This window comes from Phyllopteryx taeniolatus, chromosome 9 (genome assembly GCF_024500385.1).
Source record: "Phyllopteryx taeniolatus isolate TA_2022b chromosome 9, UOR_Ptae_1.2, whole genome shotgun sequence".
NCBI lineage: Eukaryota > Metazoa > Chordata > Actinopteri > Syngnathiformes > Syngnathidae > Phyllopteryx > Phyllopteryx taeniolatus.
The window spans coordinates 30,232,294-30,249,910 of NC_084510.1; the positions used below are offsets into that span (position 1 = coordinate 30,232,294).

General features: G+C 43.0%; 2 protein-coding genes across 2 annotated transcripts; both read left to right on the forward strand.

Annotated features, from left to right (window-relative positions):
- The first annotated feature begins 649 nt into the window (after positions 1-649).
- Positions 650-6,111, forward strand: pde12 (phosphodiesterase 12). The gene is made up of 7 exons (XM_061783819.1): positions 650-1,625; positions 3,153-3,583; positions 3,982-4,087; positions 4,193-4,337; positions 4,417-4,495; positions 4,849-4,971; positions 5,510-6,111. Exons 1-7 carry the CDS (start codon positions 1,039-1,041, stop codon positions 5,851-5,853), a joined length of 1,815 nt encoding a protein of 604 aa, XP_061639803.1. The 5' UTR covers positions 650-1,038; the 3' UTR covers positions 5,854-6,111.
- Positions 6,112-6,778: 667 nt separating this feature from the next.
- On the forward strand, positions 6,779-17,467 carry gmppb (GDP-mannose pyrophosphorylase B). The gene is made up of 10 exons (XM_061786302.1): positions 6,779-7,250; positions 7,918-8,150; positions 8,227-8,307; positions 9,330-9,378; positions 9,959-10,101; positions 10,395-10,553; positions 10,639-10,717; positions 13,830-13,957; positions 14,035-14,217; positions 15,263-17,467. The coding sequence occupies exons 2-10, from the start codon at positions 8,022-8,024 to the stop codon at positions 15,392-15,394; spliced, it is 1,083 nt and encodes a 360-aa protein (XP_061642286.1). The 5' UTR covers positions 6,779-7,250; positions 7,918-8,021; the 3' UTR covers positions 15,395-17,467.
- The last annotated feature ends 150 nt before the right edge of the window (positions 17,468-17,617 follow it).

Sequence of the window (17,617 nt, forward strand, 5' to 3'; positions counted from 1 at the left end):
GTGGAATCTTATGGGTGTTTTCTTGGAAAATGAAAGATTTGCAATCGAACTTTAAAACTTTTTTTTAATTAAACCTTTGCTCCTTAAAAATTAGGACTTTTTCTCTGGAAAGTTATTTTAAAAATGCAAATTTTATAAAATATATAAAACTATAATAAACGTTATTGCACAATATTAGAACCAATTTTGATTTTTAAAAAAATAACTTTCTTGAAAAAAAATGTTAACTATTATTTTTTTTATTAAAAATAGAATTTTAAAAATCCTTGAAAAATGACAACCCTTTTCTGAAAAATTACAACTTAATTATGAAAAGTTTTGACTTTTTACTTGAAAAATTACAACTTTTCCTGAAAAGGTGTCAAAGGAAGTTGACCAATTAAAAATAAAGTAAAACTACTCTCCCTTCGAAGATGGACTAATAATACACAGGGGAAAGGAAGTATTGTATAAGGAATACATTTTGTCACATGAGTTCATCGTAGCTTAACTTGGCCAAATCAAGTTCAGTAATTCATTTGCCACGAATTGCATGGCTCACTTTCTGTGCGGCTATTACATGAAAAAAGGAGAAAGAAAACGATTTGATTACGTTTCACGTGACGTTTTAGAACGGAATTTGTGTACTTTTACCAACGTCCAGTGGGAGGCAGTAAAGCTTTTTCTTTTTTTTTTGACGCACTGGTCATGTACACAAGGAGAACTCTATATAACTTTGACTTCGACATGGCTACAACTAACGTCATATAGCGATGCTTGAAATAGTGTGTTTTTTTTATTGGGTGTATGAATTTCATTTTTTGTGTGAAATCGCTTAAGAAGAAACAAAATCTTAAGAACAGACCAAATCCGCAACTTCGCTGACTGTTGATACCGGGAAGTAGACGGTCCCACATTGCGGTTGTCAAGCTAGTTCCGGTGCATTTAGTCCCTCCTTAGAGTGGTGAGTTCAGGGGGTAGACGACCCCCTACTGCGGTTCGTTCCGGGTGCATTTGAGTTGCATTTAGTCCGGCTTTGGAGACACCGGGGCGGGCTTCATGTTCAACAAGCTCGTCGCTGCCGTCCTTCCGTTTCACCGTCGCCTGCTCTCCACCTCGTCGCCGGCGGCTTTGACCCGGGCGCGCCGCCTCCTCGGCAGCATGGAGCCGGCCTCGGTGAGATGTGTCGCCGGGGAGCCCAAGCTGACCATCTCGTTCCGCGTGGACGGCAGCCAGAAGCACATGCAGCGGGAGCAGGACGAGCCGCTGGGGAAGGTCCTGTCCCGCATCGCCTGCACCCTCGCGAAGGGCAAAACCAAGGCGAAGAAGGCGAAGAGGAACGCGGGGCAGCAGCCGGCGGCTGCGGCGGCGGGGGACACCCCGGAGCCCGCCGTGGTGAAGCTCTACGTGGACGGCGACGAGGTGTCGGAGACGGTGCTGAACGCGGACGCGTGGCGGGACGGGGCCGTGCTGCAGCTGGGCGACGTCCGGTACTCGATACGCCGCAACGAGCCCACCTTCACCACCGCCTCGATGCCGGCCTCGCTGCTGGCTGGCTTCCCGGTGTGTCCCAAGCTGGAGGTGGAGTTCGGAGATCTGGACCGCTGCGAGTTGACGTGGTACAAGGAGAAGGGCCCGAACGCCAGGTAACTGGACGAAACATTCCACGTTGATGTCACGTGACAAAAAAAGTTTGATCCAAACTATCCTTTCATACAATTTTAAAATCAATTACAGAGCAAATGTATTTAAAAGTTAAATACAACTAAAGGACTGTACACTGTACTACTATACACACTAAACTGTTGGATTTAAAAAAAATAAAAAAAATCGTACATAGAATATATATTTTTAGAATGTATTATTGTATCGATTATTCCATTGATAAATCGAATAATCTGCAAAAAAAAAAATTCAAGTTTGGTGCAAAATAATTTTTTTCTGAACTACTGCATATTAACTGATTATCGATTATCCCAACCTTCTGGAAACTGAGAGCTACGACTTGGGTACTGATTATGCCAAGAGCTGATTTTTAATTTGATCGACTTCTGAGCGCTGCTTCAGGTTCAGCTACATGTCCATTGCAGGTCATTCCTACTATTGCTGCAAATAGTTCTCTCAAATTTTTAGCTGTATTTTTAGCTACAAAGCTTTGGTAGTAAACCTGTTTCAGATGATGTCACATAGACTAATGCTAAAAGATCCAAGTTGGTCCTCTCTGAGCAACAGGACCTGTAGGATTTCAAACGAGGAAGCAAAAAAAGTGAATCGCAAGAAAATGTATATGAAGCCTTATATATATATATATATATATATATATATAAGGCTTTCACTTATGTTATTGTATTTGCGTTAATTGTTTACCCACTCATGTTTCAGTCTTTGAACGTTAGCTACTTAAAGAAACAAAGCTAAGATTGTGAATCTTATGAAAGACTGGCGTATGCTTCACTATATAATGTTTCCTGATCTTGGAACTGATTGAGTGTTGTGTTAATTTGTACTTAGCTTCAACGGTGTTTGAAGACAGCACAAACCAGTCTGAAAGCGTCTCACCTGCTGATTAAGATGAGGGACAGCGACACTAACTTTATTCTCCAAAACCTTTTTTTAAAAAAAAAAATAATAATAAAATAAAATTTAGTTTATTTTTAATATATTTGCAAAATATTTCTAAGTACTTTTTGAATTCTCATTGTGGCCATTTTATAGGAAATTTCATGTGAATTAAAAAAATTAGACTACATTTTGTGGTATTGTAACAAAATTTGTAAAAAGTTAAAATGGACATACACGCTGATGAGCTTCAGCACAAGGATTACTTTTGGCTATCAATTCTAAATGGAAAATGGAGTTCCTCAAGGGTCAATTCCATGCCCCCTTTTTGTTTACTTAAGCTATAATTCAAATGTACTATTACTATTTAATGGTAGTTGAGCTAATGCTACATACTGTGGTTCCTTGAGATAAGCATTTAATTCAGTCCTTAACCACCCTATATCTGTTGCTTAAAGAGTTATACTACAAAAAACATCTATGCTAGTTTTCTTTGCCCGTCTGTAGCGTTTTTCATTGTGTGTTAGCACGGAGCTAGCGGACTTCTGTAAATTATGTGTTGGTTTAGTACAATAGGTGTAATTCCATCCATCTAATCTCTATTGTCATTCCAGTGCCAAAGCTGCCGGGGAAGCGAACGCTCAGGACATCGCCTGGGTAGAAGTGGGCTGCAGCCGAGTCTACGTCCCGTGCATTCAGGACATCGGCTGCCGGCTCAAACTGCGCTGCACGCCCAAAGACGGCGGCGGGCGCCACGGCCGACCCACCGAGCTCCTCTCCGCCGGCGCCGTGGAGGCCGGGCCGGGCGCGTGCACCTTCGACGAGCGGCACGCGTACACGGCCAAGGAGGCGACGTGGCCGGCGCTGCGCGTGGTGTCCTACAACATCCTCGCCGACGTCTACGCGCAGACGGAGCTGTCCAAGATGGTGCTGTACCCCTACTGCGCCCCTTACGCCCTGCAGCTGGATTACAGGCAGAACCTGATCAAGAAGGAGCTGGCGGGATACCACGCCGACGTCGTCTGTCTGCAGGAGGTGGACAAAGGTGAAGCATGATCACGCCATTCACTGATCAGTGTGTGTTATGCAGTGTTGCCCCAATATGTGTTGTTGTTTCCCGCCGTTGCTGCTTCTGCGATGCTTTGTTTCTCTTTTACATTTTGCGCAGACGTTCTATAGGTATGCTTTTATTTTCATGAGGTTTTATCATTGCCTTTGTAAATTTGTGCATCATTGTAGTGTTTACTATGAGCATGAATTTTTAATAAACTCAAACTTTTAATAAGTTTGTGTTTCCTATGTGTCCGAGGGATTAAACTACAGATGTAGAACCAAAATAACGAATTTTCTTCTATTGCGTGGTCGTCTTGAACGTATTCCTGTGATAAATGGAGGTTCGCTGTTGATGTTTGCTGACTTTTTTTTTGTTGTTGACATTTTCAGGGGTGTTTTTGGACAGTCTGACTCCAGCTCTTGATGCCTTTGGCCTGGACGGCGTTTTTAAGCTTAAAGAGAAGCAACACGAAGGATTGGCGACCTTCTACCGCAGGTTTGTTGGAGAAGACGCTAGATTTGAAAGAACACATTTTCAGTACTGGGCAGCACATTGGTGTCTCAGTAAAGCTTCCTGTACTGCTTTTTTTTCCTCCTTTAGGACAAGATTCAAGCTTCTGAGTCGCCACGACATCACGCTGAGCGAGGCGCTGACGTCGGACCCGCTCCACGCCGAGCTGCTGGAGAGGATCTCGGCGTACGACACCCTGAGAGACAAGATTGTGAAGCGCTCCACCGCCTTGCAGGTATCGAGCCTGTGTCCGCGCCGTCTTAGCCGACACGCTCTACTCCCTCGCTCCTTGATGGTCTGTCTCATCTCTGCAGGTCAGCATGCTGGAGGACCTCCACCAGGCAGGCAGGAAAGTGTGCGTGGCCAACACACACCTGTACTGGCACCCTCAAGGTACACTTGCTTACCAAAACAGCAGCACATACTGAGGCATGTAAACATTCTCGGCCTCCTCCCTTTAACCATCAGGGCAACCAAAATGAGTGGTAACTGTAAATCTCACTTCAGATGCTATTTTTCACACAAACGTTAATGTTCCAGTTGCTAACCAAAACTTACAGCACTTATGTCCAAACAGCCTATTAGACGCCTCCCTTTAACCATCAGGGGGAAAAAATATAAGTTCAATTATTTTTCAGTTCTTCTGTTCACACACGTGGCTTGAACTGTTCCACTGATTTAAACTTTGCTACGATACGAAACCGCAGCAACTACCGGAAATAAAGCATCTTCTTTTTCCTTTGAAGGTGGGAACGTCCGCTTGGTCCAGATGGCCGTGGCTCTGCGGCACCTGAGTCACGTGATCGGCGAGGTGGCCCCGGGAGCGCCGTTGGTCTTCTGCGGCGACTTCAACTCCTCACCGAGCTCGGGTAACTAAACTGCAACTTGTAACTTGTAGGCATGCCCAAGTGTCAGAGGTGGCTGTGAAAGTCTGCTAGCTTAATGCAAAATGCCACAGACGGGCTAACAAAAGTAGCATAAATGTTGCGGTAAGAATAAACCTTCGAGCAATGTCTTCTTTAACACACGGAGCAGCAATATATACAAACAGAGCATACAACAACTCAACTCAAATGTACTGTTACTATTGCTACGCTTTTGTTTTGTTTTTCGTCCATTGTTTTTGTTCTACCGGCGGTTGGCAAACAAGCTTACTGGCGCATTACTGCCACCAACTGATACTGTCCTTTCACTGCAAGGAAACGGAATGTAAATTCAAATTTTTGCACGCATCTCAGGATGAAAAAAAATGGCCGAATGAAAGGGGCTACTGAAAATAAAGCCGTTTTTTTTTTTTGCAGCCAAATTTGCTATTCCTCCTCCACAAACCTACAGAACCCGTTTTGCTTAAATTGCCACTCCTGCCACCGTGTTCTGAGTCCCGCCGGTTCTTCTGTCCCTCCTCAGGCGTCTTCCAGCTGCTAACCGAGGCCAAACTCCCCCGGCAACACGCCGACTGGAGCAGCTCGGGCCCCCAAGAGGAGGATTCGCCGTCGTGTTTGTTCGCCGTGGACTTGACCTCCCCGTTTCCGGCGCTGCTGAGCGCCTGCGGGCCACTGGCCTACACCAACTACGTGGGCGGCTTCCAAGGCTGCCTGGACTACATCTTCATCCAGCCGCAGAGCATGCGGGTGGAGCAGGTCATCCCCATGCCGGCCCACCACCTGGTCACCACCTACACGGCGCTGCCCAGCGTAGCTCACCCGTCGGACCACATTGCGCTGGTCTGCGACCTGCGCTGGGACCCCTGACTACGAGAGCTTTCTTAAAATCATAATGACTGACATATGAGCTTTTATTTACAGTTATTTTAATCGCTGATATTCAGTGTCAAACTGTGGTTGCTTTGGTTATGGCTTTGTGTGACTGAGGGGGTAAGAATAATCAACATATACATTACTCATTGGTTTTAAATATACACTTTTTTTTGCGTGGACATTATTTTTTTCATTAAAAAATTAAAGATATGTTTTAATTGAACTCATAATAATAAATACCTTTTCAAAGAACTTGTTGTGTTGTTTCTATTTGTAAAGAATATTAATCAAAGTAACTATAGAAATTACCGGTATGTACATTTCAATTCCACGTTTTATGTAGAAAAGGATTTTGTAATTATTTTAGGAATGAACTATCAAAAATGATTACAAACAGTAGCTAGTCCAGTATTGAGTCGTCCATTGCATATGTGTGCGACAAAATATTTATGTGACTCGGATCAGGCCTGTTTATTAATTGTATGTGTGTTCTACATTATGCTGCATCTGTCTTTTATTATTATTATTATTTAGCCGCCACCCAATAAGCTTGAGGTGGCTTCTTTGTGGCGTCTCTTTCACATGTAGAGTGTACTTTGGTACTACTAGAGTTGTACTACTAAACATGAATAGACTGTGTGTGTGTGTGTGTGTGTGTATAAAATGTATGCCATTTTCAATATATATATATTGGACTCCAAGAATATTAAAAATGTATATTGCATTTTTATTGTACAGTAAATTTGTGTTTCTGTCTGTGTCCCGAGGCGTTAATAAGTCACGTGGGTACGTTGCCGCGCTGTTTGATCCCATTGGTCGAAAGTGGTGGAGAGGCGGAGTCTGCTCGGACAAGTTGAGAGGGGTGGGAGGAGAAAAGGTAGATTCAATTATAATTCATACCGCATGTTGGCTCTTTAACTCTATTTTAGTCCACCTAAATGTTTAGTATCGACCCATTTCATTTTTGATGTTATTTGCGAGCAAAATGAACGATTCTTGCCAAAGCGGTTGACACCCTGCAATCGACAGCGCGTTGTTATGTCCAATATATTCAACCAAGTTGACCGGAAGTTGAATAATATCACTTTAGAATATTTACAAATAAGAACCCTTTAAACATCAAAATGAGGAATCGATACACAATTAGTTGTTCATTGTCTTTAGCAAGTAGGTCATTCGTTGTTCTTTCGCTTTCACCTCGTAATTTGAGTGAAGTGTCGAGTTTGTCCACCGTTCACCTTTAGTTTGAAATCCAAAACAGGATAAACCAGTTGTGGGTTTATCGAAATTGACGTGGAGCTGAGAATCCGGAAGGCAAACAACGAGCTGGGATTTGAACGTTCTTACGTGTCACTCACGGAGTTCAAGCTACTGTGGATGTCTCCCTAAATGTGAGTCTAAAGAGGCCTTTTGAACACTTTACCCAATTTTAGCAGTGCGAGGACGAATAGAATCACTCTACCGCAACGAGAAGCGTGCTAGTTAGCTCCTGTAAGCTAACACGAGCGCCCTTCAGCCAATGGGGGTTCTTTAAATGAACAACTGGAGTCCGGATTTAAACGTGTTCATTTATAGTTGCTCGAGGGAAACACACTTCTGCACAAAATAGGGATAGTTACACCCGCGTGTGCCGCGACTTTCTTCTGGTTCTCACTGTTAATCGTGTGGAAAACAAGGAAAGTATTGTTGTGTTGCACGGACGTGTCGCCAAGTTCAAATGTCACACATCGCTCTTTTTGTACATTCTTTATTGTACTAAAAGTGTACAAAAAAAAACAACTGTTGTATTATAAGTAACCAAATTAATCGTGGAGATGAATCAGTGTCATGGGTTACTCTTTTTCTACATTTTAACTGTCATAAAAGTCTAAAATACTCAGCGTTGGACGATTAATCGATTGTATCAATTCATGTGAGTTTGTCGAGGATTTTTTGGGGGGAGGAAGGGTTGGATTTTATTTGTGGATACGATTTCCCTACTTTCCTACATCACAATAATTAACAATTCCTCTTCCTGTTCCATGGGGTTTTGATTATTTACATTTTCAAAAATGACAGAAAAACAAAAAAGAAGAGAGAGACTCGTGGGACAGGTCGCCAGCAGAGTGGTCATTGATGAGCCCCGGTTGCCACGGTAACGGTAGCTGAAGACGTCGGCGAGCATGAAGGCTTTGATCCTAGTGGGCGGCTACGGCACCCGCCTGCGACCGCTCACTTTGAGCGTGCCCAAGCCGCTCGTGGAGTTCTGCAACAAGCCCATCCTGCTGCACCAGGTGGAGGCCTTGGTTAAGGTAGGACACGACACGCGCTCGGTGTCACCGGCGGCAAGCGTTAACGTTGCGTTTGTGCGTGTCTCCGTCCGCCCAGGCCGGGGTGAAGCACGTGGTCTTGGCGGTGAGCTACATGTCTGAGCTGCTGGAGCGAGAAATGAGAATCCAGGAGCAGAGAGTACGTCCAACACACTGCGACCACACACTCATATTCAACAACGCCCCCCCAAAAAATACATTGTTATGGAAAAATACAGTAAAATATCAGCTAAAGAGGAACTAATAAGGAACATTGTCGAGGCACCATTTGTCCACTGGATTGCTAATTGTCGCTTAAAAACGGCATCTTTATACTTTGTAGGCAAGCGCTAAGACGCAATATGTCGTCTTGAGAGATGCTTTAAATGCTTCGGTCGGTGCTTCTGTTTTTGGTTAGCAATGGAAAAAGGGAAGTCTCGTTTCTGGAGCCGAAAAAGGCGAATTGTCTGGTCAACGTGTACAACCTTTGAGTCCTCAACTTTCTCGTATATTTGCTCGCGCTCTATTTCCGCAAATAGTGGCAGATAGTCTGTTTACTCAACTTCAGATGGGGGAGGCATCTAATTTTTGCCAATGTAAGGAGTAGTTTAAAACAAAATAATTATATTATTATAGCGAAACGTGGCTACAGTATCTTACAAAAATGAGCTATGATCTACAATAATATATATGAGTATGAGAGGATGTGAGGGCAATAACACAAAATTGAACATGCCTGCTCGCCATTCACACCTGAGAGCTTGTAACACTAACGAGTCACATGACATCAGGTAGAGAAAATGGCAAATTGTGCCCTGTTTGGACATTTTCACTTGGAGGTGTGTTCACTTTTGTTCCCAGCGGTTGAGACACTTAATGGCTGTGAGTCGAGTTCTTTTGATGGGACAGTCAATTTTCACTGTTATTCAAGCTGTGCACTGACTACATTGTAGCAAAGTGTCATTTTTTTTCAGTGTTGTCCCATGAATAGATGCAATAAAATATCTAAAACATTTTGAAATAGTGTACATGGCATAAACATGGACAAAAAAAAAACCCCCAAAACACTATTTCTGCAAATAGTGGCACAGGGCGTTTATTTACTCCACTTCAGATGGGGGAGGCATCTATTAAGGCATCTATTGCTGAGCCTAAAGGTCAATGTTTCTTTGTTCTTCCCAGCTTGGAATTCGTATCTCGCTCTCACACGAGAAGGAGCCTCTCGGAACTGGTGAGTGTGCACAAGCAGGCTCTGAGAAAAACGACACTGCCCCATGCCTTTGAACATAGCATCATTTTGAGAAATGGCAACATTTCCTTGATCGACTATAGGGAAATTGATCCATCCGTTTTCTATAGCACTGGAGCCTATCCCAGCTCATTTTGGGTAAGCGGAATGGTACACCCTGGCTTAGCCGCTGGCCAATCACAGGGCACATATGAACAAACAAACATTCACACTCACATTCACACCTTTAATGAAGCTAACATGCATGGCGTGGGAGGAAGCGAGTACCCGCAGAAAACCCTCGCAAGCACAAAGAGGGAACATGCGAACTCCACAAATAAAGGCTGAAGCCTAGATTCAATCCCAAAACCTCAGAATTGTGAGACAGACTTTCTAACAACTTGGGAAAATTAATAATTATCAGGGGCATGGGATTGAGCCTTGAGGAACACGTTCCATTTAGAATGGCCAAAAGTACTTGGACAGCTGTTGAAAATGTATAGTTTTTTGTTTTTTTTAAACAAGCTGATCCATTTGTTGATCAGAATGAAATTTAACACGTGTACTTCACCTTGGGAACTAGCGGGTCCTCTGGCGCTGGCCCGTAAGCTGCTGGACATTGACAACGAGCCCTTCTTCGTACTCAACTCGGACGTCATTTGTGACTTTCCCTTCCAAGATATGCTGAAGTTTCACTGCGACCATGGCAAGGAGGGCACCATTGTGGTGAGCGAGAAAGTCATTTTATAGATGTTATACAGCGTACCCCCGCATATTCGCTGTTGGTCATTTGCAAGTTCGCCTACTTGCTGATTTCCCTGTTTTTTCCCTGTTCCCTGTTTTTGTGCTCAGGCCAAAGCAAAAACACTATTACTTGGACCAAGATCAAATGTGTTTACAACTTGTCTCTCTATCGCAGATTGTCACCTGTAGCGTGTGGTTCAGGAACTTCAGGATAAAATGTTTCACTATGGTTATGATTTGATTTAAGATGGCTCCTCACTGACATTTGTGTGAAGGTGACTCGCGTGGAGGAGCCCTCCAAGTACGGCGTGGTGGTGTTCGAGGCGGAGAGCGGCAGGATTCATCGCTTTGTGGAGAAGCCGCAGGTGTTTGTGTCCAACAAGATCAACGCGGGCATGTACATCTTCAATTCCAGCATGCTTGACAGGATCCAGGTCGGGAAAACCCCGAACCAACGTGAATGTAGACTCGCTGTTTTTGAATACACTGTAACGGGTTGCTTTTTGTCTATGTGTGCAGTTGAGACCGACGTCCATAGAGAAAGAGATTTTCCCTGTCATGGCTGAAGAGGGACAGCTGTACGCCATGGAGTTACAGGGTAACCTTGACTAGCCTAGCATAGCACAGCAGAGTATAGTAAGGGACCGAGCCCCTACCGTGAATAGCGGAAAACCACAAGTACACAGACTTTGATGTGAATTTTGCTGTTCAGCTTCTTGAAAGAGAAGTTGAAGCAAGTTGTGCAGAAAAGCCCTGAAAGATTGAACAGTTAAGTTTAGGGAAGGTCCAATTAAGTTTCCCTGCAGTAGTTCAAGTGCATTTAGGCTTCCTCATGAAATTTCCCCCTAAAGCCCAATATCCCCAACTTTTTGTGAATAGTGTATTTGTTACGTTGTATTCATGGTCTCTCTGGTCTCCTCAGCTCACAGTTCCACCAGACGTAAGTTTATTCATTTATTTATTTTAGTCCCACCTGAAGCCCTTGACACCAAGCACTCGTGCCCAATAATGAGACCAGAGGTTTGCACTGGATCAGAACCAAATGTGTTTAGCTGGCATGTTCTTTTATCTGTGCTACTCTAGATCTCCACCACCCCTTTTCTAGTTTTTACTAGAACCCACGTGTAGCTCTACATCCTTAGTCAAGATCCAAGACTTGCAGAATCACACTTTTCCCTGCAATTAAAGATCCAGACCAGGTTCTGACACCTGGACATGAGTCAAAGACTTGAACAGGAGTAGAGGAGTAAGATTAGAGACTAATACCAGAGGCAAAAATCTGGATCAAATTCAGACACCTGGGGCCTCATGTACAAAGACTTGGGTAGATTTCCTACTGAAACATGGCATACGCTCAAATCCAGAAAACGTTGTAAGCACAAAAATATCCAGAACTCAAAAATAAGTGACTCGTTTCCATGGTCGTTTCACTCTTGATACATCTGAACTTTGCCGTGGAAAAAGAAGGTACGGCGCATTTTTGTGCGTATGCACCTTTTGTACATGAGGACCCTGGACCTGAGTCCAAGACTCAGACTGGAGTAAAAGACAGTGGTGTACAGTGAGGGCCTTGGAAGCCTTCCACGTCCACGATTTCCAAAAACAACTCGAAATGTGCACTTGTCAGACCACAGCAAACTTTTCCACTTTGCGTCAGTCCATCTCAGATGAGCTCGGGCCCAAAGAAGCTGGTAGCATTTCTCTGTTGTTGGTGCTACATAGTTTTCACGTTGCATGGTAGAGTTTTAACTTGCATTTGTAGCTGTAGCGACGCACTGTGCTAACTGACAATGGTTTTCTGAGCACACGTGCAGTCCTTTACACAATGGCGCTGGTTTTTAATGCAGTAGCGCCAATCAACCTGTACACCTGTGGAATGTTTTATATATTTTTTTTAAGCGTTCCTCAACTTTCCCCGTCTTCTGTTGCCCCCTGTTCCGTCTTTCTTGAAAGGTGTCGCAATCATATTCAAAATGAGAGAAGATTTGCAAAAAAACGACAACAATAATGTTCATCAATTTGAACTTGAAATATCTTGTCCTTGTCGTGCATACAATATTCCGTGTTTATTTCCGACTTTCATTGGAATTGGGGTTTGCATATTAATTTATTGCCAACAGTCTTTTGCCTTCATTTCATAGCGTGTGTCTTGGCTGCCCAGCTTTTCCGGTCAAGTACAGTATAATATGTAGATTAAAAAAAAAAAAAGAAAATGTCCAATCAGATGTCAGCTTCTGTGTGTTGCCATGTAATTGTAATCTGCCCAAGGCCTTCGGAACATCGAGTGCAGGCGGCGAAGACGCACAGCGTTGAAATGGTCGTTTCTTTTTTTTGACCTTGTCAAATTTTCGCGAGACGTTGGCATGTTTCCGTCCTCTGATTTGTTCATCTGAAGTCTGCTATGTTTACCCCACTGATCGCTGGAGCTGAATGTGCACAAATCTGTGGCTTGACAGAGGAGGACAATGTCGGACATGATTCAAATGTCTTTTTCAGAGCCACTTTTCAAGAAAAACTCGACTTCGTGAGGCTAGGTCAGAGCAACGTAGTTGCTGTCCGGCTTGTTTCAATCTGTAAAATGATTTTCCGGGCACTTTCAGCGCAGCATGCATGAGCAGGACAGACAGCTAGCTTACACAGACAGGCAGGAGAAAAGAAAGGAGGTCTGCTGCGTCTGTATCAGCGGCTCCGGTGAGTACGAAGTATTTTATCTAAAATGGTTGTTTTTGTCACGTGATTAGATAAATATTGATTTTTGAACTGCTTTATATTTAAATGTATGCACTACAACTTCTATGGAGGTTTGGAGTTGTTTAGAATTGATGTATTGGAAGATAATGGTGTTTCTGGCTTTAGTCATAATAGTTAAATAGCGTTATTTTGCGACATGATGGTGTTATTAAGGAGTGGACTAGGTCACTGAAGGCCCAGGTCCGAAACTCACCGCCCGCCACTGGTAAAAGACCTTAACTACAGAATGATACTTGGACTGGAGTCCAAGTCCTGGACCGGGTAAAGTCCTGGACCCGGTTCATAAACTGGGAGCCATTTAAAAGATTCAGACCAGACTAAAAGTCCTAGATCGGAGAGTGATACCAGAAGAAAAGATCTGGATCACATTCAGATACCTGGACTGTAGTAAAAGACCTAGACCTGAGACTGATACTTGGACTGGAGTTAAAGTCCTGGACCAGTTTCACAAAACTGAGACATTTGTGAAACACTCAGACAAGAGTAAGACCTAGACTAGAGACTTTTCCAGAGTAAAGTATCTGGACCAGAGTCAAAGAGTCTGGTCAGTGCCCAGGGATATGACCTCAGTCTGTTTTTTTTTTTTTTTTATAACTCATCCAGGTCTTTGACTTGGGCCTAGGTCTTTGACTCTGGTCTAAATATCTGACTCAAGTCCAAGCCCCTCATTTTATTCAAAGCCTTTGCCACAGACTTTGTCTTGGTCTCTGACTTCAGTCCGAGGGTCTGCCTCTTGTTCCTTACACCTAGCAAATAGCCACATTCCAAAATCAGGTTTCGGACTCTAGTATAGGTCTTTAGACTAAAGACTGGGATCTGTCTAGGTCTTGGAATGCTCCACAAGTCTCAGGTTGTAGTGATTCAGTGGTTGTGTTGAACCAGTGATGAACATGAGCATGACCCTCCGGTTCAGAAAACAAACATTTTGCCTCATTATTTCCATGGCAACCTGTGTGCAGGTTTCTGGATGGACATCGGTCAGCCCAAGGACTTCCTCACGGGAATGTGCATGTACCTGCAGTCGCTACGGCAACAGGCCCCTGAGAAGCTGCGCACCGGCCCCGGTTTTCTCGGCAACGTTCTGGTGGTGAGTCAGTCATCCTGTCACGTCCTCAATCAAATCATACGTGATCCTCACGCGTCCCTCGCTTTCCGCAACCGTAGGACCCGACGGCCCGGATCGGCGAGAACTGCACCATCGGGCCTAACGTGACCATCGGTGCCGGCGTGGTGGTGGAGGACGGCGTGCGGGTCAAGCGCTGCACGGTTCTGAAGGGGGCGCGAGTACGCTCGCACTCCTGGTTGGAGAGCTGCATCGTGGGCTGGAGCTCCTCCGTGGGCCAGTGGGTAAGTGAAGTGTCCCCTTAACACTTAAGTCGCCGATTGTACTCGACTGACGAAAATCAAACACTCGTCTGGACTTAGACTTGAACTATATGAATTGACTAGTCTTGCCTGTTTACATTTGAAATTCTGTCTTGTCAAGATAGCGTCTTTGGTTTTGTTTGGAAAATGTGACGCTTTTCCTGGAATTTCTTTCCACGACAAGTATTCCTGAAAATATATGATGAAAAACGGTCGAATTCATGCATTTTCTGGGGGAAAAAAAATATATATATTTTTTTTTTGAAAGAGTCAGTTTTTTAGAAGTCTGATTTTTCTTTTTTTTTTTAAAGTTTTTCTTGAACAAATGGGACTTTTTTTCGAGTTTTCTTGGATACATTTGGATTTAAACCCAATAAAAAATGGTTTTAAAAAAAAAAAACCTACATTTTGAGAAGGTTGTAATTTTCATTTTTAGTTTGCAAGAAAAAAAAATTGCAAAATGTTTTTTTTAAGGCAGAAATTAAAAACATTAATTTCTCAAAACTTAAAATATTTTTCTTGAAAAACTGACTTTCAAAAATGTTACTTTTGGGAAATTGTTATAAATAAATAAAACTTTTCTATCAGAATAAATTGTTCTTTAGCAAATATGAGGTTTTTCTTAAAAAAAAGACCTTAAAATTAATTTTGGGGAAAAAGAAAAAAATCTAAAAACCATTTTTTTTAGAGTGCTTATATTTTGCTGGAAAAAAGCATGACCTTTTTCTCAAAATCAAGGTTTTATTTGGAAAATATGTTTTCATGGGAAAAAAAAAGTTTTCTTGAAAAATTAGATTTTATAGATGTATTTTTAAAAAGAAAAAATAGGTACATTCCAAGAAAAATATCTCTATATGTTCAGTTTTTTGAGATGTATTTTCAAGGGAATTTTTTTTATATTAAAAATAGAAAAATAGAGAGACTTTTTTTTCCAAGTAAAAGTCAGTAACTTGTTACTTGCTTGCAGCTTAAGACTCGAGACTTATTTGCGAACCCGATGTGGCGCTCCCCGTCCTCTCCCGGTCAGGTCCGCATGGAGAACGTGACGGTCCTGGGCGAGGACGTGCTGGTCAACGACGAGCTCTACCTGAACGGCGCCAACGTCCTGCCGCACAAGTCCATCAGCGAGTCGGTTCCGGAACCGCGTATCATCATGTAGACCCTAAAACCCCACCGGCTTCTTCTGTGAACTCCACTAAACGGCCAAACTGTCCCAGAGAGTCCAAAGTCTTTGGAGGAAAGACCACCCAAACCTTTTGGGGGGTGACGGGAGGGAGACTTAAGCTCTGCTTGACTGCACCTTCAATGATTGACCAAGGCTGATGTCATGTGATGGAGGTGGCAGGAAGGAGCTGCATGAGGACCACACTTCATCTCCACTGAGCAATGCTCAAATTGGCCACTGGAGGGCAGCAGAGTAACCGCTACACCGGAACCTCCGAAGACCAACGCAGTCATCTCCCATTTGTTCAACTTTCACAGAAATGATTTGCTCTGTGGGTAACATTTGAACATACAAGTGTAAACAGGAAGTCACCCGCTGTTAATAGTAAAACACTCGCCCTTAACTGTGATAACAAGCGAGGAAGCGTACGCACGAACGGTGACGCTGAAGTCTTCATGTTTCCATGTCATAACTTCCCGTGTGTCTTCGCCGCTGCTTCGATGGCACATAAGGAAGGCTCGGTACAAACGTCAGGACTTTTCAAATCTTAAAAGGTTGTTATTTATCTGTGACAGACCCCACACATGACGAAAAAAATCTGGCATTGAACACTTTCGGTCGTGTCGTGTGCTCCGATAATCTCAACAAACTACAACGCCGCACACATCAAGATTCTGCTGCCCTGCCGATGTGGAAATATCGCGTGATCACACGTGATCTCACAAAACGCACACACACAGACTTTCTGTTGTAAATATTGACCACGTCGCTTATTTCAGATTGTCAGCCCCGACCTGTTTTGGACCCTAAAATCGGGACGACTCCGCTCTTAACACACGTCAGACCGAAGTGCAATCATGCGGGCTCATCGTATGAGATTGTCTGGCGTTTGACGTGCTTGGCCGATTGTCTGTGCGTGCACCGGACGGTACTTCGCGTACGGTCTCGGGTGACTGCGTTGACGACGGCACGTGACTTCCTGGCGTCTGCACTGCGGTAACTTCCCGTGTGTCGTCTTCATCGCTGCTTTGACATCGCCTGGCTTCCTGCGTATCTTCTTCACCGCCCCTGTGGTTTCACCTAACTTCCCGTGTGTCTTCCTTTTTCCCTCACCTTCTTCTTATCAAAGGCTCACAGAGCCTGAAATCAAAGATCCAGATCCGGTTCAGACACCGAAACTGAGTGACAGACTTGGACGCTGGTCGATCAACTTACTGACTTCGTTTATGTCCTGTGTCGTCGTCTTCTCGTTGCTGAATTTTCTTTTGGAATAAGTGTCGCAAATACAAATCCCTAAAGAAACACCTGCTTAGTTAATCCTTTGTTGCTCACTGAACTGAGGTCTTGTGTGACATCATGCTGGTTTTAATGCTCCCGGAAACTTGGGAATTCCTTGACTTTGATTGTTGGACTTTACAGTTTGCACTGTAGTAGGGTTCTGTGAAGAACAAAGTACTAATTAGCATAGTCGATCGTGTCAATTAATCACTGTTAATTACACATTCGGCATGCTAAAACTGTCGATTGAAGTTGTACAGTCACAATTTAAAAAAAATAAATCAATAAACAATTGAAGCTATTTTAAATGTGACCTGAAGGTGGTGCTAGAGTTAAAGGAGCCTTTTTTTTTTCTGTCGATATAATTTGCAGGAAGGAAATTTTACGTTGTTTCCCTTTCTAAACATTGATGAAATGTGATCCAATCAACACGCGATATGATTTGTGAGGTCATATTGGCTGCTCGTTCTGCACTCAAAAAATCAAAAAATCAAATGTACTCGAAGAAGCATACTTTCCCATTTGGTGTATTATGTTCGTAAGAGTTGATGAATGTGATGCGGAGGTTGCGCAGAGATTAAATGCGTATCAAACCTTTTCAATTGAATGAACGAGAATATAAAATTATGTGGGCCATTTATTCATTAAAATGTAGAAAAATATTTAAATGTTGAATATTGAGCCCATGAATCGTTTGCCTGATTTCAAAATGTAATGACTTTAAATTCTGATTCATTTCTTAAAATTTTTATTTTGCTTTACTGTTCTCTGCATAAAAAGGCAATCATATGCTGTGAGTCTTTAAATTTAAAATTAGGCAATGCCATTAGAAATAAGCATTAAATAAGTGTCATTAATTCAACAAAAATACCATTTAATGGTTAAAAGATAAAGAAATCAACATTTAAAATTCTATTAACTAAAACTGTCATTACATAC